Here is a 27,538-nt window from a genome sequence, read left to right on the forward strand (position 1 = left end):
TGTAAACAGCTGAGATACTGTACGGCATGTATAGAGCATCATCTATTACCACATGATATGTGACTACCAAGAGAAGCCACAGCTTGTCTGAAACAGTGGAGGCGCTGCGACTAACTCATTCCATTGTTCATTGGTGTATAAGATGTGCAGAATGACTGAAAGCTATTCATCACAAGTGTCCAGAGCACAGAGAGGTCTTTAAATTATGGTCCAAAACCCAAAGATATTCAATTTGTGATGATAAAAAACAGAGAAACGCAGCAAATCCTCTGTTTTTTCCTTCATGTATCACTTGAATGAATCATCAGAATCAGTTGGCTACTTGTTGAAGTGCTAAAACAGTTTGCAGGGATGATCAAATTCAAAGTACTCGTCGAGTAAAACGTAGACACTTTATGTTATCAGCAGAGCAAGCACAGCACACAGCGTTACGTAAAATGCGTTTTGTATTACAAGTCTTTTAAACTGACAGGTAGATGGCAGAAGATTTGTCCAAAGGGAGAATTACAATTACAGTAAGTCAAAAAAAGTCACTTTTTTTTTTTTTTAGAAAAGAAAAGAAAAATCTAGATAATACAGACATGGCTTGCCATTCGCTGAACCAAAATCCTAGTAGGTTAAAGTTACTCTGTTGTTCTTGTTGGGACTAGTACCTCGAGACACGGCCTGAATCTGACCCGGAAACAGCAGGTCTGTTACGGGCCGAGCCTCCTGACAGCAAAAGAGGAGGAGGCTCTCCACACTTTGACACCACATGAAACCAGAGTGTATACTGAAAACTGCTAAAAAGTTCTGATTGCCATCAAGACGCACTGCAGAGGAAGTAGGGCTCATCGGTTGGCACAGTCACAGGAGTTTTTCTTAGGAAGGCACTTGACATGGGGTCATGGCGTCCCCCATGCAGCGACAGCAAAGCACTACGGTCCTTGTTGGTGCACACTGAGGAGGGACACCGTCAGCTAAGTGCAAGTTCCACGATAAATCCACTTTCACCAGACTGGGGGGGTGGGGGCAAAAATATGTAGGCGTAACACAATTTCACCACAGTCCACAGCTCCAAAACAGCCTACAGTATCCGAGTGGGAGGGGGTCTGCGCCTCTTGGATCAAACTTGACCTTTTTTGGGATACAAATTTGAGAGCCCGGCGCAAGGCTTGAGTGGTGACTGATACGTTTAAGAGCGCTTTTAAGCACTTTAAGGTCTCCAACCCCTGCTCTGTCCGGGATCGGGCAAAGCAACCCCACCCAGCCGCCCTCCCTCAAACCACCACCCTCCAAGACAGATGGACCCAGCCCAGAAGATGCAACAGTACAACTCAACAAATAAAACCACGCGCACACACACACACACACACACACACACACACACACACACACACACATACACAAAGAAATAAACAGGTGTCTCTTAGGTTTCACGATAAGACATTCCCATTGAGGCACATTTCCAGAGAAGTGTCATATACAAAGCTATAAAAAAAATCCCAAAACATTCAAGTACTTGGTCATGTAAACACTTTTCCAGACTATAATACATAATCGATTGTTGTCGTTGTCGATTCTTTTTTGTTTGTGTGCAACAGTAAGACAACAGTGTGAGCAGAGAGGATAGTTTTGCAAAAAAAAAAAAAAAAAAAAGCCTGCAGGACAAGTTAGAAGCTCGAATCCAGCCCGGATGCACTGTCCCTGGATGTGTGCTGTGCTTTAGAGCAGGACACAGGAACAGCACTGGTCTCCCCCACTGGGCACCGTGGAGTAGTTCATCTGTCTGACTATTTCTGCAAACAGTTCGTCGACTGATCCTTTATTTTTGGCTGAGGTTTCCATAAACGGGCAGTTCCAGTCCTGGGCCAGCGCCTTGCCTTCCCCGGAAGACACCTCTCTCTCCCCCTCCAGGTCCACCTTGTTTCCCACCAGGATCATGGGCACCCTCTCGTACCTCTTCACCCGGATGATCTGGTCTCTCATCGGCTTGATGTCCTGGAAGCTCTGCTGGTTCACCAGGCTGTAAACCAAAATAAAGCCCTGGCCGTTCTTGATGTACAGGTCTCGCATGGAGGCGAACTGCTCGGTCCCCGCCGTGTCCAGGATCTCCAGCACCGACGGGGACGAGTCCACCTCGATCTCCTTCCTGTAGAAATCCTCTATCGTGGGGTCGTACTTCTCGATGAAGGAGCCCGTCACGAACTGAACCGTCAGCGCGGATTTACCGACTCCGCCCGACCCCAAAACAACCACTTTGTACTCCCTCATGGCTGTGGGGGGGAGAAGGAAGGAGAGAGAGAGAGAGAAAAAAGGCAGACACCTCCTTTTTCCGCGACGAAGCCTGCTCCCTCTCCCACCCGCTGACCAGCCCCGATGTTTTCAAACCGAGCAGGCTGGGAAGGCTGTCCTCTCGCTCGGATCGGAGTCAAATCCCACGCCGGCGAATCCTCCTCGCCTGCGCTGTGACGGCCGCGGGGTACAGGTCCGAGGAGAATGGCCGCTCCTGGACATTCAGCGCGGGGGATTAAAGCACATTTTGATCGCACTGTATTGTGCAACGGCGCTGGGAAGCGTGATAGTCCCTCCGCTCTTGCGCGGCGTTTCCTGCCCACATCCTCAGCGCGTCGAGTGCCGACGCTCAGTTCCGCTTTCTTAAAGGAGCCGTCACCCGAAAGCGCAGTCAGATGACCGGACGCGCACTGCAGGCGTGTGCGCGTCTGTCTGCACGACCTCTGGCCTCATGCACACGCTCACGGTCACTGGTCGGAAACACGAGGCGCTGGAGCTGCCCGCTGGCCCTGTAATTATGATTATGCATGTTAATGAGGCCATTAATTAATTCATTATTCAGTTTACACGAGTTTTCTCATGGTTCAGTGGATCCACGGCCTGTACTTGAGTAAAAGTTGCAATATAAAAGCAGTCCGTTACCAGTGGTGGAAAGTAAATAAATTTACTCATGTGCTGCACAGTAAAATCTTGAGGTACTTATACTTTATCAGAATCACTGGCCAAGCATGTATTATGCTTATTTCTGGTGCATACAGTACATGGCGTCTGCTGTTGCTGTTACTTCAGGTTGAGATGTGATACCGTTAAATCTATGAAAATGCATCATATTTTATAAAATCATGTAAAATGTCAATCTGTAAAGTTGGCAAATAAGTGTAGGGTATATATACAAGTACAAGTACCTCAAATTTGTACTTAAGTACATGAATGTACTTGCATTTCACTACTGACATGAACAGTTTGTTTTCTTCTTCGTGTTTGAAACACCGTAGAGACAATAATCATTTTATAATATCTGCAAGCTGGTAGTTTGTTTTATTTATTCATTGTTTCTTCTGTAGGTATACTGGAGGCACAGGGTGCAGACTGGCACTGGGTCTGTATTTGTGATCAGTTTCTATAGCTGAATGTGTTTGATTTACATGTTATGCAAATCTAAGACAGATGAGTTTTTACAGGTTGTCTGTATAAAAAAATATTAACATGTTAATATAACCCAAATGTAATCAGAGTATTCCATCAACAGGAACCATGAGATTTCTATCATTTATTTTATATTATAATCTGATCATATTACATGTAATCCTGTCCTTCTGTAATGATAATGTACCAATACTAGATTCATGGAATTACAAAGATTAAGTTGTAGATGAAAAGCAGCAGTTTCCTGTCTGATTTAAGTGAAAATTAAAGCATATATAGTTTAGCTTTTGTGTTAGTTCTTATATTAGAAAAGCTGAGAGTCACTCTGGGAGTGAAAGCAGTTTGTACTCCACTGCATTTGTCAGACAGCTTTAGTTACTTGTTACTTTTCAGATTCAGATTTTTCATATATTTCCTGTCCAGTGAGAACACTGAAACACTGAAAAATGAAGTGTTTAAAAACCCTCTTGGATTAACTGGAAAATACACTGTCAGTTCTTGTCAGTCATTCAGTTTAAATTAGCTCAACCTTCAACATCTATAGTAGTAAAATGCAACGTACACACGAATAGATCAGATCAGATACAGCACAATGTTGAGAGTTCATATAGGCTTCATTTAACATTGTCATAATCCGTTTTGACCCAGTTAATGAGCACAGTCTCGTGAAAATTGCCCTGAGCACAGTCAAGTTAACCTTGCACATCTGTCGTGCATCAGTCTCTGCGGAGCTGCTCCAGTCTTGCTGTCACTAAACCCTCAAGGTCATGATAGCTGCTCATGAGGTTGAAGTTCAGGAACAATATGGAATACATTGTCCTAGATTGTCGTCTTTACCTATGAACTGGGTCAAAGCATGATGGAACATAAATACGTGCATATTGACCTGCAAGATGTAACAGAGTAACCAACAGGCAAATATTAAGCTGAATTTTGAATCTACTGTGAACACAGAGACCACAAAAGTGTTGCATGAGCAAATCAAATATTGTTTTATTCAGATTTTTTCATCCATACAGCAAGAGTCAATTATGGCAACAATAAAATGTGCATAAACAAATCTGAAGACAGAATAGTACATTATCGTGTGGCAACTGTTAGCAAATACGTAATTGGTGGTTGCACTTACAAGTAAAAAGCAGTCAAAGCGTACATGTGCCCTCAGCAGGGAAGAGAAACGTCGCAGCCTGGAGGCTGAGCATCTGGTTTGGAGAAAATGGTGCTTTGGTTGTGTAGCGACTATACAGCAGCCTCAAGTCAGAAACATGTTGACCGGTGACCGTTACATTCATTTCAAAGACTAATTTGCCAAATATGCATTTGGTGAGCCTTCACCTGCTGAGTGCACAGCTATGATAGCAGGAACAACTTCCCGTGAGTCAGTGTCCACTGTCATTATATGGCTATATGAGAAAGTATCTGGGGTGGATGAGTGCTAATATTTTATCATTCTTTAAATAACATGTTTGCTTGGAAAATATTTTATCACACAAGAGTAAGATGACTTGTTTTTGAAGTATTATTTCTCCCCACTGTGGATGTTATCTACTGTATGTATAATTTGAAACAAAAACGACATATTACTGTGTATTCTGTAATCTGAATGTGTTATCTTTCTTTACATATCTACGCAGTTTCTTTTTGTTTACATGTTTGTACTTTTACATGCAGTCAAATCAAACTATAATAGAATACAAATTTTGATAAGTTTTATGTATCGACTGTACCATGGGAGCAGCAATACTGCATGACCAAGTCCAACAAATGAAATATGGACATTACTGGAGATGTCGTCCTACAGGAGGGGTGGAGTTAGCATGACACGGGGATATTTATACCCCTACAACATTCCCTGGCAATACTAGCCACTGATAAAATAAGACAAAAAGCGCATAGCTTTCTCTGAATGCATTGGCCAAGAAACTAGTGCCCTTCTTTGCAAGCAATTTTTTTAGCTGGTCTTCTAATTTAAGAATTTAAATTAATCTAGCAAAATTCCTTATAATTATAGATCTTTTTTTATTCAAAATAATATCTCAATATGATACACATTTTTTTCTCTGTTCATTTGACTATATACAGAAGTGCAAAAAGTCAACCTTCGTCCCTTAGGTTAGAACTCATCATCTGCAGCATTTCTGACTTCTCCGGGTCGGAAAAGTCTGAGCTTTCTCCCTCCTAATCTCACTGTCCTCCAAACATCCAAACACCCGTCAATCTCACTGCTCGTTTTGGCCTGACATTCAGGGCAAACTTAAGAAATATTCAAACAAAAGTACATATCTTTTTGAAATGGATACAGTAGAAAATAATTTTTACTCTAAAACATGGATCTATATTTCAGTACAATGTATTCTCAAACATGATCTTGACATGTTACAAGGAAAATTTAAGTTGGTTAAAACATTAATTTTTTTGTCTACTCAGAGATGCTGCTGTGGCAGCAAATTAATTGATCTCATTCCTTGTATCAAAAAAGTCTTTCATCAACAAAATTAACTGATAATGTAACATCAACTGAAAAAAGACATCCAGCTATATGAATGAAGTGAATATTTAAAACTGACTCAACACATTATCATTTATATGGTTTGAAAAAGTTATGAATGTCAGACTATCTCAAAATCTACAACGGCTATACCAATGTTGTCAAGTAATATATAGTAAGGCAAAAAAAGAAAAATCTACAACTACATACCTCAAATAGATTCAAATCCTTAAGTAGTACATAACACATAAGTTCAATGAAATTTAAGAGAGTAATTGTTACTTTTACATAGAGAGAAAGAACAAAAGAAATCATAAGCGGCATGTGAGAGAACTATAAAACATCATTGGTGTTCTTTACCTGCAAGGTGATTGAAAGTACATTTGATTGGGCTGAGACCCATTAATTGTAATCTAAGGCTTTGTTAGGTACATTACAATCGGTAAAGACACACAACACACGTCCGTGAAAACAGAAAAGGGAAGTGATCACAAAATGGACTGATGAATGAAAGGTGATAAACATGTTTCCTTAATTGTTTAAGCCTCTTGCAGATGTTGCGGTAACCCTTCGTGAATGTGATTGAGGGAAAAACTGTGCTTTGGTTTCTGTAGTCAGATCTACAAATGAATGAGAACCTTCATGTTCTGCGTGGAAACAGAAACACGTAACGTGCTGCGTTTCCTCAGCAGTGAAAGTTCACTTAAGGTGGGTTTGTGAAATTAAAACAGAGTGACCAGACAAACAATCATTCAAGTGCACATGTGGCTTAAATGACCTAATAGACCTTCAGGGTCTGTTGTTTTAAATTCCCATCAACACATGGCTCAACAGTGCTTCTTGGAGACACAGTTTTAGAGTCGCTGCTCTTCAAAAGAGGCAGAACAAGGTGACCCAATGTCGACTGAAGCTACGCCCTCTACTTCACCAGGCTTTAGAGTCAAGGGACTTGACAACTTAATCCCAACAAACAAAAACACTAGTCTATGAAAAGAGGTATGACAAACTTTAGAAAAACCCTCCATTTTTGATTTTAAAAGAACGAAACATCAAAATTAACAACAACAACAAAAAAAATTGTTGAGAAGCCCACTTCTAAAACTGATTAATTAGAGAAACGAAAAACAAAGTTTAAAAAACACACAATGGAGATTCTGAAAACAAAACCATAAAAAAGAGCCATACAAAACTTTTACCTTCGGTAAACAAATAACACTGCTGAGATAACACTCTGGTTTTAGCTGTATGGCCTTGATGGCACATGACAAGGTGAGAAAAGCTAGCCTGGCTGTGCTTTCAAGGTACACAGGTATGTTGGTTTACCCAGAACATTCATATGTCCAAGACCCTCATTTCAACATCTAGTTTCACTAGTAGCCGTAAAAACACAATACTGTACATGCCTAATTCTTTTGGCGAATAAAATTCCTGTTAAAATCATTGTGCCTTTCAGATTTCAATTCAAATTCAAGGTGCATGTTTGCATTTCACATGTAAACTATGAAATATGGCTATCAATTAAAAAAAAAATAAAAATAAAGCAGAACAAATACAAAAGGAAAGAAAGATCTTGGTCTTCTAACGTACCAGCACTGGATGTTGCTTTGTGCAACCACGCTCTTGACCTTGTGTGCGTGCAGTAATGATAATAATTAGAGCAAATTGAGTGCTATGATTTAGTCAGACACAGAGGTGTAATGTGAACGCTCCCCACGGAGGGAGAGACACACTGACCCTGGCACCAAGATATCCTCCTCTCCCGGCTGGACGTTGAATTTGACGACAAATTCTTCTCGACGTTGATATGTGGGAAGATGGCACAGATCATGTGTTGCACCCTTGATGTTTACACGTGTGATGAGACCATCGCTGTGGACCGGCTGAGAGATGGCAGACCCTCTTTGTCCCATTGCTTGACATTCTGAAGGTTATGTACATAAAGGCTGAACTCTTTTGGCTTGGACGGTGCCAGCACACATTCATTTGATCTGTAAGACATGATGGATTTCACTTGAAAAGCGCTGCGTTAAAAGTCTGTAACTTTAGGAGGAAGGAAATTTAAAACTTGTTCTCTACACAAAAACAAGCAAATGTTAAACCAGAGCAGGAATGACTCCACACAAATAAATCAAGTTGGTTATGAATAGAGAGAATGTGAGGATTCAAATAGGAACTCACTGTTCTTGAGAGGAACTACATTTGAGTCAAGTACTTGTGACTACTCAGATGATCTGCAGATATTATTGGAATCTGCGGGTAGAAAACAGACAGAGATCAAATGAAGCATCCCAAACGAAACGCACTCCAAGCGGACGCTGGCCGTCAACACAGATCAAAACAATTGAAACACATCCTTTTGCATTAAGATGAGTTCATTACTGGAAAAGGAGACAGAGATGCCAAGACAGAAAAAGCAATTTGGCTACAGTTGTGGCAGAATTCATTCAGACGTGACATGTCAATAACAATTAACAGACGCTTCTGGACAGCAGGGAGGGGAAGAGGAGGATTGAAGGGAAGGGAGAGATGAGGGGGGCAAAGGGAAACTGTCAGTGAGGTGGCTCCCCCATGCAAATCTAAGTCCTCCATGTTGTTGACCTGCACACAATGATAAAATGCAGAAAACCGGTCCTGGATCAAGACTAGTAACATGATGCTTCATCCTTCTCTGTCACAAGACCTTTCACTGGCGTTGTGAAATTGTGTAATGCAGCTAACTGCTTACAAAACGCCTTCAACAGAACTGAAATCAAAATGTTGCAAATCTTCACACAGACTGGCTTTAGACCTCTCCTGACTTTAGTAATGATTTGTCTTTCAAACACGAGGAACATGGTCAAGCTTTGCTTTGTGTGCTTGAAGCAGCAGCGAAAAAAAAGAAAAAAAGCAAAGCACTAAAGGGCACAGATAGCGACTGTTGCACAAGCTGTGCAAATTGCTCTAAAAACTGAAAAAACTACCTCATACATACCAATTGCATGTATTCGTTGGTAGTCAACTTTGATAAGGAAGAGTCCTCAAAATGGAAAAGGACAAAAATCCAGGTTACAATGAGGACAAACATTATATGCAATACAGTATGGTTTTTTTTTCAGAAAGACAGTCTAAGAAATGTGTGAAAGTTGTGGTTACAGTAAAAATGGAAATAAATGTTGTAGAAATGTCACAGCATGATATGTGTACACATGTTGGACTCTAGTGTAGGCCAACAAGAGGGAGTACCGCCTTTTACCCAACCCACCCCTCGCTGTAAGAACACAAGCATCCCCAGATCGTCCAGGTGCATTGAAAGACAGGGTGAGAGGGAGAGAGAGAGAGAGAGAGAGAGAGAGAGAGAGAGAGAGAGAGAGAGAGAGAGAGAGAGAGAGAGAGAGAGGAGAGGAGAGAGAGAGCGAGAGAGAGAGAGAGAGAGAGAGAGAGAGAGAGAGGAGAGGAGAGAGAGAGCGAGAGAGAGAGAGAGCGAGAGAGAGAGAGAGAGAGAGAGAGAGAGAGAGAGAGTGAGAGAGAGAGAGAGAGAGAGAGAGAGAGAGAGGTGGTGGAGGTGCAAACCTGATTGGTGGAGGCAGTTGCGAAGGGAACGCTTGTGGCAGATGTGGTGGCTGCAGACACAGTGGCTGGAGTACCACCGTGCATCATGGGAACTTTTTTGGAGGGAAAATCATGTAAGCAAAAATACACAGAGGAGCAGTGTAGCCACACACACACCAGGCAAATGAGGGCAGGAGGAGAGAGGGGGAGTCAGAGAGGGATTCGATTTAACTGGTTCCCTTTCTTCCCTCTGCCGACACTGATAAGAGGTCTTGTGATTCCAGAGCTGATGTGACACAGTGTAGCTGTAGCAGCGGCAGTGACTTCCTCATTTCTCTGTATTATTAGCAAGAGAATGATCAACACTGCACTTTCGTGGTAAACACCAGATGAGAGCTGACTTGTTTTATGTTCCTTAAAAAACATAAAAGTGCTGTCACAGAGTCTTAAGAATAGAGTCATTATGGCAGAGGAGATAAGGGGGAAGGTTATAATTGAACTCCCTCAGTTTTTTTTTATGTTTTAAAAAGGGTTTCAACAGGTGTCAGGTTAGACCAGCCAAAAGCCAAGTTTAGAACAGGCATGAGAACAAGAGCGCTCAAGCAATATACAGTAGGTTTACACAGAGACGTGAACAAAATAAAGGTCAGTTGAAATGATATTATAAACAATGACAGCTGTCATACAGGTAATAAACAACAGTTAAATATCACAATATTTGTCTTTCCTTATGTGGACTCTTGCTTATGCTTCAAATCATAATAAGTATCTTCACGCAACCAAAACAGTGACTCTCAGTTCACCAAAATCCCACATAAAAATCCAAAAGTGGCCATAAATGCAACGCAGTAAAATTTCACCAGGCGGTTCGATTTTGATGACGTGTGAGTCACAGACATGAGGTTACAGATAACTGGAGAAGGAAAGCTGGAACCTACCAACGCTGGCTGCAGGTGTCATGCACAATATTGAGCCTGCCCATCATGCAGTGCAACAGGAAGTGGATTGGATAGGGAAGAGAAATCAAAACAGCCCATCACAAGGTTCGTTAGAGTGAGGGGAGAGATAAGGTGGGAGAAAAAGGTTAATATCTCTTGGACACAGTCATCAGTGATTGGAAAAGGCGAAGTGGTGAACTCATCAAAAGGAAGTCAGTTAATCAAATGAGAGTGTGAATCTAAACTTTTGTCTGAAGTGTAATTCACATGAATGAGGAATTCAACAAGAGTGATAGTGCGGCTATGCTTGGAACGATCAAGTATTAAATGGTATACACACTCAAGACAGAAGTAGATAGTGTACAGAAGCCAGACTCTGCAGCCTGCTGCCAAACTGAGGCGAAGACACCATTAACCAACCCACCCGGCCCCGATCATCCCAGCCCGAGCCAAAGCCCCAGCGATGGTATGACATCAAAATATGAGTGATCACACCATGGACACTTTAATCTGACACACTAGTTAACAAGGTCTGTTCTCTCTCTTGGAAACATCCATGCTGGAGGCTATGTGGAATTACATTAAGGGAATTAGTAGGCAGAAAGACACTCTAACCCATTCTTAACACCTAGTGGCCATGCAGTGCCATACAAAGCATATTGCACATTTGTTGAAGCATTCTTAGCTTTTCAGCTGCACTTTGAGATATAAATGTTCAACCCTCACTGGCCCAGAACGAATCAATGAAAGCTTTCAGGGTTAAATATCTGTGTAAGCTCCCTATAGGTAACAAAAGTTGTGAAATAGTCCACAACCAAACTGCTCTGCATTGCAAATCTACCACTTTGCCCAACCCCGGCCAAGCAGGAGCCAGGTTAGACTGATCCAGGCATCCTCTGGGTGGTCAGAGCACGAGTGGTGGTTTCTTTGGGAACCATACCTGATGGGAGGAAAGCAGCCTGCTGCTGAAACTGCATGCTGGCCAGGGCCTGTTGGTACTGGAGCATGCCGGTGTTAAACATGGCAGAGGCCCCGTTGGCCTTCTCCAGGGCTGCCCGCTTGGGCAGGGGAGCCATGACACTAGGGGCGATGCCCTGCCCAGCCAGGCGGAGGGAGGTCAGTGAGAAAGAAGGTAACAAAAAAAAAAAAAAAAAAAAAAAAGCAGAGATAGAAAGAGAGAGAGGTGCGTGGAAAAGAGACAGAGGGTGTGTTGGAAAGAGGCAAAAAACGGGAAAGAAAACAAAAAAAAGGTACATACGTTAGAGGACATCGTATAAACAGCATCACAACATCCTTGTGTGTACAACAACAACAATATCATCATATCATCAGTAGCAAGCAAGCAGCAGTCTGACACAAGTACTACACAAGCAGGAGCATGGTGCCTATTGGAGCTACTGGCTGACAAGCATTCATATAGTCATTGTTTTATCAGGAAGCTTACTTGGATTATTAACTGTGTAGCTCTAGGACTGACTAAATGCAACATAAGCAAGCATTAACTATTAAAACAATAAGGCTGCTAACAAGAGGTGGAACAGGTAGGAAGCACAGAGAAAGGGAGGCTGCACTGCTAGCTCCATGATAAACTGTGTGTAAGCAATGTTTAAGTGATGGTTCACTCTCAGACGAGGGTCAAGAATGGTCTCAGGCCAAGGGACACAAGTCAGATACGAAGTGTTTTTCCAATGTCTGTATTTGAATGTGGTGTTTTGTCTTGGCGTGAGGCCACCCCTGAGGTCTGAATATCCGTGACAAGATTTGATGATGGAGTGAACTATCATTTGAACTGTAATCATCTGTTATGGTGGGATCACTCCTGTATGGTTTTAAAGACTGTTCCTCTTAGCCCCACCCTTATCCATCTGACATGCACTAGTAACACAGACATGCACACATTTGATTGAGCTGCTCCACAACACTGACCACTGACTTGGACGTAAGACTGAAGCCATGCCACCATTATAGAAGCTCTACTTCCCTAGCCCTCGCTGACTTTTGTTAAATAGGCTACAGGTGATGAATTGATTGTGGCTCCTTCTCACAAATTCCACATTTGAATTCGTGTTTGAAGTGAGTTCTACATGATGCGAGTTGTTGGATGTTGGATGCAGCCTAAACCCAGGAAGCCACAATCATTTTATCACAGGCAATAATGACAGATCAACAGGAGGAAAAAACAGACATTGCACTGAGACAACGACAACAAAAACAGCTAGGTATCTTTGGTTAAAACACTGCTCTACAACAAAGCCACATGCCAAGCTAAAAGGTGAAAGGTCATAGTACCAGGTCAAAGGTTGCGTCGAGGGGTCGCTTCAGTGATTTGACAGCCGACTGAGTCTTAATTAGCAGGCAGCGAGCACATGATGGCAATGGGCCAATGGGGTTCAAGCGCATTAACATAAACCAGCAAGCAGAGGTGCATCATGGGGGCAGCAGTGCAGTTTGGGTATAGGTGAGAAAAAACAAAAACAAATAAAAAAACAAATCATTGGAATGCAATATACAAGGGGATAACAGGACTAAGGCATGCACAGTGTGGACACTAGCTCTACTGCTCGACAAATGATCATCGTAATCAATGATAACTACTGGTCTACATTAGTTATTGTCACACAACGATGGATGAATATAGCGATGAGGATATTATTCAATCATTATTTTAAAGTGGGTCTCGGTAATCGTATTGGACAGAAAATGACATGGAAGCACATTTCACAGGTTTCTGTTTCACTGTGCACATCATAGTCAGCGTCACATTGCAATGATTCACCCCATAGCCCTGGCTACGTCAATAAGAGCATGTAGAAAACAGTGTGATCAACAGACAAGTGTGGCTGTACTATTAAGCACAGGTGCTGTTACTGTGAGACGGGACTGGAAGCACAACGAATTCTTTCTTTTAACAATGTCAAGAGGAAGAGAAGTAATAGATAGGAAGCACAGAAACAATTTTGTCACAAATAAGCCATCAGACAGAGAGAGAGAGAGAGAGAGAGACAGAGACAGAGAGAGGAACTGACTCTGCTTGTGGTCTGGGATGAGATGAACAAGGAACAACACAATTTTTTTTTGAGAATAGGAAGAAAAAAGCTAAATGCACAGAATAATGTACCACTGATAAAGTACCACTGTCTGATCCTTCTTCATATCATCCTGCTCAAAGCAGATTCGACCCAAACCAACTTGCAGACTTTTCATATACATAATGCCTAATAATACATAACACCAAACAGGAAGTGAGACACTTTCAAACATGAATGTGAGTATGAGCCACAGAGCATACTGTATTTCCTACTGGGTGATTGAATTTATAGCTTCCTCAAAATTGCTCCTGAGCCTGTCGTGTGGGTGCGAATGAGTGTGACCAGGCTTGTACAGACTGCTCACCATGGCTGCGGCAGCGGTGGCCTGGTTCACCTGGTGCTGGGCAGCCTTGATCTTGGCCTGCAGATGGGCCGGCGGGTGGAAGTACTTGCACTTTTCTCGGGAGCACCGGCCCTTGATGTAGTCCATGCACACGGTGACGGTGTTGTCGTTGGTGTCGATCATGGTGCTGTCGGCGGGGTGGGCGAAGCGGCAGTCGTTCTCCCCCCGAGAGCAGTTGCCCCGCTGATATTCCCGACACACCTGGAAAGAACACAGGGAGAAGAAATAATAAGAAGAGGATCCATGTAGAGCATTTCCTGCTTTGTGTAGTCTTTATGAAGAATACGTTGTGTGTGACTCATCAAGCTTTCACTTTGTTGTTACAGGAGGTGTACAGTTACAAACATCCACTAAACTTAAAAATTCATGAGACCTGCAGGCCAATAAACAGAGTAAAATGCTTTGCAAGGTCAAATTCGTCTTGCTGTGTAAAACATTTTCTAGTTTCCTATGCTGTCAGGCATGGAGTCCTGAATATTGCTCTGAGCTTGTTATGCTGAAGTTTTTGCACTTAACTTTAACAATAAACAGAGCTTGAGAGTCTCAGACATTTTCAAATGTCTGCACATCAAACACCAGAGGGCAGCATCTTCTCTTACATTAGAGGTATCATGAATGCATGAGTATTATATATCTATACACAGCAATCTGGGGTTGAGCTTAGATAAATGTATGTATCCATGAAGACAGTAAAGGCAACAGTGGCGTTTACACTTCGCTTTTTGATTTTTCTGACAGGATTTAAAAGAGGAAACTCATTCTACGACACAAAAATACCACAAGACGGCTGTTTGAGGAAGTGCCATGCATTTCTGGGACTGCTGTGTGGTTTTGTGATTTTTTTGTGGCCAAACCTTAAAAGATGCTATGAGAAAAAGTGATATTGAGATATTTCAGATATTCCCAGTATAGCAACATCAAAGTCTGATTTGGGGGAGGCCTCTCAGAATCAACAGCACCGGCGTCTTTCGGAGAGGAGGAAGATATAATGTTTCTGCTTACAGTAGCCTCCATAGACCAGAATGCAATTCTGCTGAAACGAATTACACTGAGCTTTTCTTGACTAGCAACAACGTGTTCCTTTGCTGTTGCAATACCGTCACCGGCGTTACTGAACTTGCTACTGCTCTTTGCACTCAAATAAATATCCAGCAAGTTCGGGCTCATCTCTGGTGCTTGTCTAATGCGATTTGTGAAGCATACAGTACGAAAGCACAAAGTGTGCTGGAATTAGACGAGGCAGATTAAGTGAGAGTGGGCTCATGAAAAAAGTAAACAACTCTTAATTACAAGGTAACTCTTGGAATGCAGTCGACATCATAAGCTGATGAAATTTACAGTTTATGAACCTGTGATGGTTTCATTCAAATTTTTCTTTTAATTAGCTTCTATTTTGAGTAACAGTACCTGCAATTAATATTCCAATTCAGTTTCAGAAACAGTTTATGCAAGAAAGATGAAGAGTGCCGTTATCTGTATGCCTGCTAACCGGCTTGTTAACAATACTTGTCTTGTTTGCGGGGTAATTATCATCATTGGCAGCTCCGCCCCCACTAAGAAAGAGGCACATCATGAGTTACAGTTTATTAGAGTTTTTCTGGAACTCTTTGGGAGGAGTCGCTTGCTTCTACACAACAAAATAATAACAAAACATTGAGAAAACCAGGTTTTGTTCATCGGTCTGTGTGTTACCTCAAGTCTATCTGTTCTCAGCAGTTTCTGGGCTGCAGCAGCGGCAGCGTTGGGGACTTGGCTGACGTTGGGGCTGGAGGCCATGAGGACAGGGGTGCTGGGCAGGATCTCTGGGGGCATCAGGCCTGGTGACACAGGGCTCAGGTAGGGATTAAAGGCCGCGGCTGCAGCTGCTGCCGCATTGGCGTTGGTGGCCAGGCCTGGCGTCAACGAGAACATGGGCTGGACGAGAGCAAAGTAAAAGCAGAGGGATGAAATGACTGTGGATAAAATATACACAGACTGTGAGCTTTGTGTTTGGGAAAAGAGAAGGACTGACGGAGAGACAAGTCAAAAGACTGAAAGAGCCACGCAGACAGTGAAGGAGCTGTATATGTGTGAGCTTTTACATGTATGTGGTCTCACCGTGGGCAGTAGCTGTGGTGTGTTCATACGTGTGTGTCCTCTCACCATAGGTGGTAGCTGCGTGCCAGGCATCATGGCGTTGGCGAGCTGCATCTGCTGGGCCAGCATGGCCATGTTCTTCTGCTGGATCAGGTTGTTCCTGCCATTGATCTCAAGCTGGGTCTTTAGGTGAGGAGGAGGGTGCAGGTACTTGCAGTTCTCCCTGGAGCAACGGCCCTGGAGACAAAATGGAACAACAGAGTCAGCACAAAACATATACTGTAGGTTAGGCCGCATTCACATTGGAAATATGGTCTCTGTACAACGCTTTGGTCCAGACTTTGGTCAGCATGTTATTTGATAGGATGTATTAACTGTCATTGTGAGCATGTTATTCTGATGTTAGCATTTAGCTCAACGTTGTGCTTAAGTGCAGCATCACAGAGCCGAAAGCATGGCTGCAGACTCTTGTTATGAACCAGGCTGTGATTTTATTGTACTCCATCAGTCCAACTTCTGCAGACTAATTAAACACTATAATATACTGAGCATTAGCAAATCAAAGGGTCCCATGAGAATGCAGCAGAATACAAGCAGATTTGTTTTTGTTACATGCAACACTACAACATCGAAAATGGTTTGACTGCTGCAGTGAATGGACATGTGTTCTTGAAGCGAGAGATTATACACCCAATGAAATCATGTTTATGGCTAGCTCAATGTCACTGACACTCACATTAGGTCTGGGCTGAGTCTAACACTAATTGTTAACAACTTATTTCTGTCAGTCCCAGCAGGGACATGTTGACGTGTGTGTGTGTGTGTGTGTGTGTGTGTGTGTGTGTGTCTGTTTGTGTGTGCTAGCCCCAGGAGATCATGAGGTCCAGCTTAGCTACATGTCCAACTAACGCTATAAATACTTTCCACTCATATGATCCGTATATATTGTGTCAGCAGTCATCCGGAGGTCACACTTCAAAGCCTTTGGATCATTATCTAAGACAGGGATCCCTTTTTGCTGCCTGCTCTGAGTATCCAATTATACATTCAGCCTGGAGAAGAGGAGGAAGGAGTCTGACACACACGCGCATTCTCATGCAAGCAAGAATGCATAAACAGTAACGCACGCACATCGGGGTCATGTTCGTATAACAGGTGGCAGATACGCCGACGCACGTATGACAAACATGTCCACGGTTTAGGAAAGACTTGTATTTACTTTCAGCCCTGTGGCACAGCTGAGCTGACTGTGGCAGCTCGCGCTTTCCCTCGCTGACAGAGCTGTCCCCATGGGATTCATCTCTATACCCCGTCATGACTTCATTCTCCTTTCCCATCTCCTTCACTTTCACCGACACTGGAGCAGCAGACAGGTGCGAGGGAAAGGGGGGGGGGGAGGGGGGTCTCCTTTTAAATGGCAAGGGGGCCTCTTTAAGATATTTTGTTTTATCCACTTGTCTGAAGTTGCTATCTCAAGTTCTCATTGGATCTCCTTTTAAAATGATTTCAGATTGTGTTGCACAAGGCAGGGGAATACAGACTGCACGGAGCAGGTTTGCAGCCATGGTTCATCAGTTCTGAGGCCCTGATATCTTTCAGACGGGAGCACATGGATGAAGAGTTTGTCAGTGATTTGTGTCCTAAAAACATCTTGGATGACAGGCTAACTGCTGTAAGATATCAGGTCTCTGTATGTCTTACTTTTCAACCCTAGTGTTGAATTTTTACACTTTCAAAGATGTCGGGCTACTGTAGGTGAAATTGTGCATAAAGTGCACACAAAGCATGAAAATGGCACACCTGGATATAAAAACCACTCACAGTGCATGTGATCCACCTTCAGTAATTCAAAGATACCACGAACATGTCACAGTACTTGTAGAGTATGGAATAAAATAAGTGTTTATATGACTTTCAATCTATTCAAAAGGGAAATTTCGGGGGTTTTCATTGATTGCAGAAAAATTCAACAGAAGCCTACATTCACTTTCCAGGCTGAGGTGAAGAGTGTACATAAGCTGAGCTGGCATTCAGAAGAATTCTGACACTGACAACACTGAGAGGCGTGTGTGTGTGTGTGTGTAGGGAAGTGGACGAGTGTGTGTGTGTGTGTGTGTGTGAGATGAGAGGAGCTGAAAGCAGGTTCTAACAGCACTCATCCAGAGAGTGACAATGGCATGCAGCAAGGGCAGGGTGAGAGCGTGTGGAGAGATAGTGTGTGTTTGTGTTATGTGAGTTTGAGTGTGTGTGTGTGTGTGTGTGTGTGTGTGTGTGTGTGTGTGTGTGCAGTGGGGGTTTCAAAGGCTCATGTTGCATTCGCCCTATATGACCCTGCCTGTCGACCCCTGGATTCACAACTGCAGCAGTGCTTACTGTACGAACGTGGGTGTTAAGGTGGGAAGGTAATGTTTGAGAACGTGGCTTTGACCTGAGCTGACTATGTTTGCCATTCTGCCGAATCATGCAAAGGAAAAAAAAAAAGCCATCAACCAACACCGGCAGCCATTTTGAATAAAAGATCAGGTCCCGAGAGAGGAAGCGTCAGGCTGCATGGGTGGAAGAGAGAGAGAGAGTCGAAGTGGCTCTACGGCTGCGTCAGGGAAATTTTAGAACTTGCAGAAGAAGTGATTAGTGTGGGTCATCACAGGCGGGGAGGAGGGAGAGAAATGGAGACAGAGAGGAGGAGGAGGAGGAGGTGGAAGACTTCATCTCTCTCACATCATGTTTGTGGCTGTTACTGTGACATTAGCAGCCTTGAGGAGCAGCTAGAGACGGTGTCCACAGCAACAGAGCAGCCAGACACTCCTGCTCTAACAACTCAGTGATTCCTGGAATCTTCTCCATCGCTGGCAGACACGACAACTCAGCAAAGGAAATACGACAAATACAACCGACCCTGAGGCCACAGCTATTCCAAGAGTAGAGGGCATCCAATTACTGCCCCCCTCTGTCCTGTGTCCTGCCCTTTTGTGTGTGTATGTATGTGTGTGTGTGTGTCTTTGCTGCTAATACATCAATTGTGAAAAAGCTGATAGAAAGATATCATCTCTCACGTTTCTTATCGCTGACCGGCTCTTTTGATGGCATTCAGGGATTCAAAACCGGAACGGGGAATTAGATTATCTCATCACACCAACACAATTCAAAGGTAATTATTCCAAAATAAAAAACTGGATGTGCTATGGAGATCCACAGAAAGCTTCGAATCACATTTTTCATGGCACAGTGAGAAAATGCCTGATGAGAATGTGAATAAACTGATTTGTCACCCCTCTGTACCAGAAATTAGGAAAACAACCACTTCACGTTTTCTGGAAGAACAGAACTATGGATGATGACTTAATATAATGACTGATATTGTTAGAATAATAAAAGAATACTATTATTAATAAATCATTTAATATAATAACCACTAAAAGCTAAATTCCAAGCCCAGGTTCTTTTCAAATGCATTAATGTATTATGTTGTGATAAAGCCAACTCTGCAGCACAACATGAACTCCCCCTGCCTTCTCGACAGTTCAGTCCGGACAGTGTTTTGTATTAATTGTGGGAGTCCGTGTTTCTCCTGGTGAGATCAGTCTTGCCACAATCCAGGCCAAACAGGGAACAATAATCTCATTGGCTACCGTGCAGTCTGATTGATGATAGGCTGTGATAACACGTCCCACCCTGATCGCTCTCTCTTCTAATTCCCCTTCTCTCACCCGTAGACACACGCCCTGTTTTTGTGACTGTGTGGGATTTAAACAAACAATGAACCGATGTGTAAAGAATGCTGGGTGGGGCTGCGTCTCATCCTTTTGAGGAGAAGTGATGAAGCATGCAGCAAGACGTGTTAATGCGCATGTGTGTGTGAGAAAGGAAGAGTGAAAGAGTGAGAAGGTGAAGAAAATCTGGCCTCTGCTTAAGAGTTAGAGTAAAATATATCCAAAACTTTTGACCTCGCAACCCCTCAGTGCTATCGGGTTATTAAGCACTGAATGCTTCAGGGCCAAAATACATCTGTGATCTCCTGCTACGTTGTGAACCATCCAGACCTCTCAGGTCATCTGGGACAGGCCTGCTTACTGTCCACAGGGTCAAAACAAAACCTGGAGAGGCAGCGTTCAGCTTTTATGCACCACATCTGGAACAACCTACCAGAAAAGCCCTATTTAAACATGTCTTTTTATAATACCATGTGTTTCTCTGACATCTTGCCTTAATGTTTGCTGTCTTATGCAAAACACTTCAAATTGCTTTGTTGTTGAAAGGTGCCATGCAAATAAACCTGCCTTGCCTTAAGCTATAATATGAGTCAACAAGTTGTGACCAGTTCAACCAAAGAATGATACCTCATCTCAGATTGTTTATTTGACTTATTTACAGAGGCCTGGAGAGGTAAAACTGCCTAGCAATTCAGTAAAAACACAAGAGTGAAAAGTAAAACAAGTTTGTATGGCAGAAATATGTTGTTTTGCTTCCCTATCTCGTTAAATGTCTCTTTCTTTTTATGACCCTTTTGAGAATCATTGCAACCAACCATCAATCTCAAACTAGCAAAAGCCTTTACTGACATCCTCAGGAATAAAAACAGCTACTGTGTGTCTGTTTTATACCACAAGTTTGAGGCATCGCCTATATGATATATATGCATCCTGCATGTTCAGCATCTCTTGCAGTAAAAATTGCTGTTACAATTTACCCAAATCTATGTTCCTTCTTATCTTTGATGAGATGGTGTGATGTTATGGTGTGAGACTCAGTTGCGTTGGGTTCTGGTGTGACGCTACACTGTTCTCTGCCCTGCGTTCCAGTGACTTCTGTCTAAACATACACAGAGATGAAAGCCCTTTCTCCTCACTCACACTGTGAATGAAGCTTTGTTTTGCCGGACAGCAGCGGAGACTCAAAGGGCCGGGCCCAGCGGTTGGTCTCTTTGTCTACTGTGCACTCAAATACGGCACAAAATCTAAAACACATCAACTCAGCCAACATGCTGACTGTGTGCAGATCGTCTTACATGGCATGTAAACTGGAATTTGCTGACATTCAGTGAGGTAGCATGCAAATTACTGGCAATGTAGCAGACCAAAATGGAGAATATTCAGACGTGGTGTTGTGGTTTTATGTTACCAAAAAAGCAATCAGTAATTCACAATCAATAGTCCGCTTTTACAGTAAAGTACAATTGATTTTCTTTTTGTTTTTAGCCACTTAATTCAGCATTAAATTAGCAGTAAAAGTTTTGAAGAGGGTAGAGAAGAAGGGTAGAGGGTAGAGAAGAAGGCATTAGAGATCTACGTGGGGTTGTTTCTCGCTGTGGTTTGCATTTCTGTATCATACCATGAACACCAGCCAGGCGCCACAATAAAACGTTGGCGTTGTGCATTTCTGCAAAGCACGAATATGTTAAATTTGTACATTTCATATGTATCACATCCAGGTTTCTACAATACGTATCAAAATGTAGTTCAGATCACAGGTGGCGTGACAGCCAGCTGAGACAACTGGGAAGAGGTCGGGACATTTTCCAGCAGCGTTTGTGGTCACAAAACGGGGTATTTGAAGACAAAACCTAACCAGACCTTTGACAGCATTGTCCCAACGTAAAACTGAAATGTAAAGAGTAAAGTTTCAACACATCCATGGTTTGCAGAAATGTACAGTCCCAACATTTTGTCTAGCGATTAGGTTGTGAACACACACTTGCTCCCTTGTGATTACGTCTATATCTCCCTGCTGGGACTCAGTGTACACGGTAACCCATGCTGCACAGCTTAGCGGTCAGGGAGCTGATGTGACCGGCGGAGCTTATGGAGATATGGAGGAGGGAGTGTGTGTTAATCTATGATAATAGTTACAATATGTCCCCTGTGACGCATTACCACCCTCACCAAACAACGACAAAGAGAAAGGGATTATAGGCTGGAGCGGAGCTACAACATGGACCACACAGAGCGCGATAAGGTGAGCCAGATAAATAAGGTTTGCGTGGATGGCAAATCTGGACGGATTTTCAGAGCTTTAAGATATGATTTCAAGAAATATCAAGAGATGACAGTCGTCTCAGCTGATCTTCAAACATAAACACACATATGCATTAGACACAGTAGCAGCCGTACAAACCTAACTATTTATATAGACACAAACAGACAGACAGACAGGCACACACACACATCAGTGAGTTATTCACACTTGAGAGGGTGTTGGTTCTCAGAAATGCCTCAGGTCAGATGTCACGTACACAGGAGCCCTGGATCCAAACTTAGACCTCTCTGTTTTTCCCTGACATGCCCTCCCTCCTCTCTCTTACTATCTCTTTCTATCTCTTTTCACACAAACATGCTTTCATGTGACTTTATGTACGTCAGTTTTCCTCTACGGTTTTTGTTCGGTGCAGTGCTGCTTCTTCTCCTGTGAGGGCTAACACGGTTAGTTCTTTACGTTTCATTATCGGTAATAACGGAGCAATCACGCACGTATCGATTTGAGCAGCAGCTCTTTATGAAAGCTATCCAGTACTTGCAGTGTGAGTATGTGAGGCGGCCCGGGAACGCTCATTTAATCATCTCCGAGCTCCGCTTCCAAGTGGGAGAGAGAAAGAGGAGTCATTGCGCAAAAATCACAAGGTCCGGGCAGCAGCGAGGCGTCGATAACGATGCTGTTGTTTCTGAAATGACTGAGGTGTGCTCTCCTCTCACTGTCTGTACGCCTCACAGTGGAGGATCAACGCCTGCAGTTTATCTCCATGAGCCATTTCAAAACTTGAAAGATGAGTAATCTAGTGACGTGATATTAATGGTTCTTCTTAGAATAGATATTTCTCACTAAAAAGCGTTGACATCAATAGATGATGTAGTTTTGTGATTCCTCACCGTACAGATGGATATCTACTTATGATGTGTTTATTAAAATCATCACAGGTGTATGCTTTAAGGTGAGGATTAGACTACCACCACAGTCCATGACAGCAGTAAAACACACTGCATGCCTTCTGCATCTCTCTGCCTTTCCATCTCTTTCATGCAGGGTACATCTTTGTTTTTACCTCTTCAGAGTGGCGGCTTTGCGATACAGAAACTTCAAAAGCTGAAAAAAAAAAAAAGTTTAGCGATATGTCACTACTCCTTTTCTCTTTTATATACCCTGCTTTGATCCAAGCTGTCTGTTCTTCCTTCCTAACCCTCACCACTGCCGACATTATCTGCACAGGGCTCTTCGTTTTGTGACACCTGGATTGCAGAAAAACACAGAAAAAGTCTCTTCCATCAATGGCAAAGTAATAACTACCGATGCAGATGACTAATTTGGTTTACACTAACAGATTTAATCTGCCATGTATTATGCTAATCTGATCTCACAGACTGTAATCCTTTCCACAGCTCTAATCCCACTGTCAACTGGCCTAATCCTGTTTCTGCATGCGATTATCTCCTTCAGACTTGGCACTAGCACAAGCAGGATGCTTTCACCCTCTTTCTTTCTGTCTTATAGCGGTTTAAGAAGTGATTTTGCCTCAAATTAAGTCTGCAAGTTATGTCTCTTTTTAAAAGTGATGATTCAATTTGTTTCACAAATTCTGTACAGGTGTTGATGTCCTATAATAAGGCAGGAAAAGCATTATGAAGATTCTATTGTATTCTTTTTAATCCGACTGTATAAGGGCTATATTTGCAGTTTTCAATAAATTAATAGTTTGAATCCCATATAACTGTACTGAGAGCAGCTACAGTAACCAATCTACACCTTTGCAGACATGGAAGAAGCAACTCAGCACAAAATCCAGTCAAGAAGTCTTTTTAACTGGAATTAGAGTAAATGCAGTAACATTTAAAAAAAAAACAAAAAACTGTATGACAAATAAAATACAACGTACAGACACAGTGCAAAAATACTTATTACATTTATCCTATAGAGATAAATTGTAATGTGGAATGTGGAAGTAACGCTAATGTGAATGCTACTAGTCCTCGTGGTATGTAAAGCAATACATTATGTACCTGCTGCTAATATGAATAACAGACAATGGAGAGTGTGCGGTGCAGTACACTGCAGTGTCAACAGAGGCTCCAGCAGTCTGTGCGTGTCACACGAAGCTAATCAGGGCTAACACTAATTGGGCCTCAGGTGGTGCCACTGTTTCAGGTCAAAAAACAAAGACACATGATGGATCCTGACGAGCCAAAACGGAGACAGCCTTTGTGAGGATGTTGGTGATGTGTTTACTGTCCACTTGTTTCACATCACAAAATTTAGAAAATCTGTAAGTTTTGCAACTTTAAGGTTAGGGTTCAGGGAGATTTATGAAACAGTGTATCACTGTTCCACAAAGAGCCTTGAGATAAATCAGGGACACCGAATAAGAGAAAAGGAGAAAGTAATTAAGATCAGTGCCATGGATTTGACTGGCCCAGATACTGAGATTCTGAGAAAGACTTAACTTTAAAAAGCAAGATCCAGATAAAGCCATTGAGCAAGAGAACAACAGATGGAGTACCATCAATGTTTTTCTTGTTGCCTCACATTCTTGTGCCTTTCGAAACCACCACCAGTGGGCATCTTGCTGTGTATCTCACGTTTTGGCTTCAACATAGAGATAAGGGGCAGGGTAAACTTGACTGATGGGCCTAACAGCTGGCGAGAGGGAGGGGCAGCGTGAAAAGGTGTTGAGAGAGCTGAGTCTAAGTGAGGAACTGTGCCCTCAAGCTCCTCGCTCACCTGTCTAATGGGAAGATAATGGCAGAGCTGGGTATGTGACTCTTTGAAAGTAAAGAGTATGAAAAGGCTGAGAAGAGAGAGGGAAACAGAAAACCAGAGCTGCAGACGGATAGAGGTAAAGCAATTTGGAAAAGCCAGATCAGTGAGAAGACTGAAGGTAAACTGAGATTAAAACTATTTTGGATCATCCAGTGTTTCCCTTTTACTTCCCCTTAGGTAGTTTTAAAGTTACAATCCCTTAGATTTACATGAAATACAAACAAGCCAATGGTCTGTTTCAGCATTTTTCTGCTTTTTGAAAACAACGTGGGTTTGTTTGGCTGTGCTGTGAACTGATACACCGTTTACTTTTTCATGGCTTACAAAGAAGCTGCTCAAAGAGTGTTTGCTGTAGTATTGAACCGCACTCAGTGTTAACGTGTAACCACAGGTGTCACCAAATAAAGGACTGAAATCTTAAATGGTGGACACCGTCTGATATTATTTATATATTCTGTCTGTAAACACAAGACTCCATGTTTTTTATGGTATATAGCCATTTCACCAAATGGAAATATACGTAAATATAGATCCTACGTATGAATGTAAAATGATAAATGATGATTCGTTGGCATGCATTCATTGCAGTGCATCATTTTACACACATTTTTACTGAATTCAGCCTGATGCATTTGGACAACGTCTGGCTGTATATGGATTTAAGGTGCTTACGACAGACATAATTTCATGCTTACGTCTACAGCATGGAGCCAACCATAATTTCTATCTTGAAATTCCTGTCACAAGCATTAGAAAGTGAATGCATGTAAATGCTTGCCCTTACGTAGTTCACCAACTTTAATAGTTGCAGGGAAATCAATCAATCAACCAATGAGCACCTGTATGAACACCTGTATCCAATAAACTCCTGGACATAAATCCGCTATCGCAAACCAAGTGACATCACCAGTACCTGTCCAAAATACACGTGATGACATGAGATTTAGATTATGTAACACTGCAATCTTATCTTGAACCTGTCAATATTAGTTAACTGGCGAAGCAAACAAGCCCTCAGGCTACGTAAGGTTTTATGGTATGTCTGTATGTTAAAGAGAGAGAAGGAAAGAGAATGAGAGGCCAGAGAAGTAATCATTGTATCAGTGGTGTTATAAAGAGGCCCAGTGTGATGGAGGGACAGGGACGGCTGACACTGAGAAGAAAAGACAGGCTGTTGTCGCTGCTTCTCCGTCACATAAGCTCACAGAGAAGACGCACAGCCGCACTGATCCGACAAGAATGCACACACTATGGAATGAGTGGACCAATGAAAGTCTGTGTGCGTGTGTGTGTGTGTGTGTGTGTGTGTGTGTGTGTGTGTGTGTAGGCCTGGATTAGACTGGTTCATCCACAAATCTCTCTAGCGTGAAAGTGAGAAAGACATAAGAATAAACACCATCAACACCAGGCGACAGAGGCGTAAAAGATCCCACTTACTAAAATAAAAGCTGGCGTCACATGACTCTGCCCTTATCTAGTGAAACCTGCTCTTTTTTAATCAGCTACAGAGACGGCTGAGCACGGCCAAACAGACGGCCCTGTGATATTAACAGCTCTCCTCTAGTAAAAGCTGTATCCTATGGGTGACTGAATCCTGGCCTTGTTAATTCAAAGGAGAGAAATTTTCATTATGGATGCACCCACAGATATCCCATTAAAAATCCAATTAGGATTGAAATACCATGCGTCGACTACAGAGGAGCGAAACCCATACGGATCCAGGAGACAGTCTCTGTCTGAATTATGGCATCACTGCAGTCCGCTGACTGGAGATTAGCACACTACTGAAAACAAACCTTTCTGATCACAGGTGTGATAAAACCTTCAACCTGAAAGCACATTTGTCCTGGTCAGGCTCTGACACTCTAACACTGTGCACAGGTGTCCCGTTTCCTTTTCTTCTCAAGATTTCCTTTGAGCTTGTAAGTTTTGGCGAGAAGCCAGTGAAGCAAGCAATGTGAGGATCGCGCGCCCATCTGCGGCTGTTGGGCAGATAAACAGTGTGTTTGGTTTGTGTCTGAATGTGACACAGATCTATTTAGACAGCAACCAGGGAGGAAGTCTGATCTGCTTATGTCAAATTCTGTAGAGAGTTTAACATGTTGGATCATTCCTTCTCAGGTTTATTCGCACTCATGTTTAATGTGTTGCAGCATTCAGGAAAAAAAAAAAAAAACTACATTAGAGACTGTATAAGCAAAAGGCATATTGTGACAGCATAAGAATTTCAAAAACAAGCTTTAAACTAGGATTACAATAAAACTACGCTTAGCTAAATGAAACAATTAAATGTAATTGTGCTGCTTTTGCTCTGGTTTTTATTAGTTCATCACTGGCCACAGACTTGGCAACTGTTGCCTGCACGTGGCCATGTGCAGTGTGTCTTTTAATCTGCTGTGCAGTGTGTGACAGCAGTGTGAAATACAAATTAGCCCTCTGAACTCATAACCATATGTCTACACACACACACACACACACACACACACACACACACACACACAGACAGAGGGCATGATGTGTTGATTTTACTGCACAGAGACTGGCTGGATAATTTGTTTGAAATCATAAAAAACACTGTCGACTAGCAACGCAGCTAATATTTACCCCACGTGTCTGTCTGGCCAACCACCTCTCGGTGTTCGTGTGTTTAACCTGACTGTTCCATTGAACCACTGAATATAAACATGGTGTCAGAATATGGTCAGTGAAATTAGAGGAAAGACAGATAGAGACACCGACAGCGATAGAGACAGAGAGATAAATAAGAGGTATTTACCCGCCCTCTGCTCTGCAGGAATGTAATCTTGGCTCAGGACAGAGTGGTAACACAAAGAAACCCGCTGCAACAGCATTACTAATACAGATACAACACACACACACACACACACACACACACACACACACACACATGCAT

At 42.6% G+C, this 27,538-nt stretch overlaps 2 protein-coding genes across 31 annotated transcripts in view; both read right to left on the reverse strand.

Annotated features, from left to right (window-relative positions):
* Window positions 1–380: 380 nt before the first annotated feature.
* LOC143328913 (ras-related protein Rap-2b-like) lies at window positions 381–4,397 on the reverse strand. Its single transcript, XM_076744411.1, has one exon. It carries the CDS (start codon window positions 2,251–2,253, stop codon window positions 1,705–1,707), a length of 549 nt encoding a protein of 182 aa, XP_076600526.1. The 5' UTR covers window positions 2,254–4,397; the 3' UTR covers window positions 381–1,704.
* mbnl1 (muscleblind-like splicing regulator 1) overlaps window positions 4,389–27,538 on the reverse strand; it is a 42,181-nt gene continuing 19,031 nt past the window's right edge. For 2 of the 30 annotated variants that reach the window (XM_076744403.1, XM_076744404.1), the window contains exons 3-10: window positions 15,949–16,119; window positions 15,499–15,720; window positions 13,768–14,007; window positions 11,315–11,468; window positions 9,458–9,549; window positions 8,880–8,906; window positions 8,087–8,158; window positions 4,389–7,896 (exon numbers count right to left, since the gene is read on the reverse strand). In XM_076744403.1, the coding sequence (XP_076600518.1) occupies window positions 8,102–8,158; window positions 8,880–8,906; window positions 9,458–9,549; window positions 11,315–11,468; window positions 13,768–14,007; window positions 15,499–15,720; window positions 15,949–16,119 (963 nt within the window). In that variant the 3' untranslated portion in view covers window positions 4,389–7,896; window positions 8,087–8,101. Of the gene's footprint in view, window positions 7,897–8,086; window positions 8,159–8,879; window positions 8,925–9,457; window positions 9,550–10,374; window positions 10,411–11,314; window positions 11,469–12,663; window positions 12,718–13,767; window positions 14,008–15,498; window positions 15,721–15,903; window positions 16,120–27,538 lie in introns of all 30 variants that reach the window. The other 28 variants (XM_076744398.1, XM_076744402.1, XM_076744385.1 and 25 more) reach the window with 27 other exon arrangements.

Source organism: Chaetodon auriga, chromosome 12, assembly GCF_051107435.1.
Source record: "Chaetodon auriga isolate fChaAug3 chromosome 12, fChaAug3.hap1, whole genome shotgun sequence".
Classification (NCBI taxonomy): Eukaryota; Metazoa; Chordata; class Actinopteri; order Chaetodontiformes; family Chaetodontidae; genus Chaetodon; species Chaetodon auriga.

Bases quoted from the DNA above. Each gene is read 5' to 3' on its own strand.
- LOC143328913 (XM_076744411.1), bottom strand. From the start codon at position 2,253: ATGAGGGAGTACAAAGTGGTTGTTTTGGGGTCGGGCGGAGTCGGTAAA.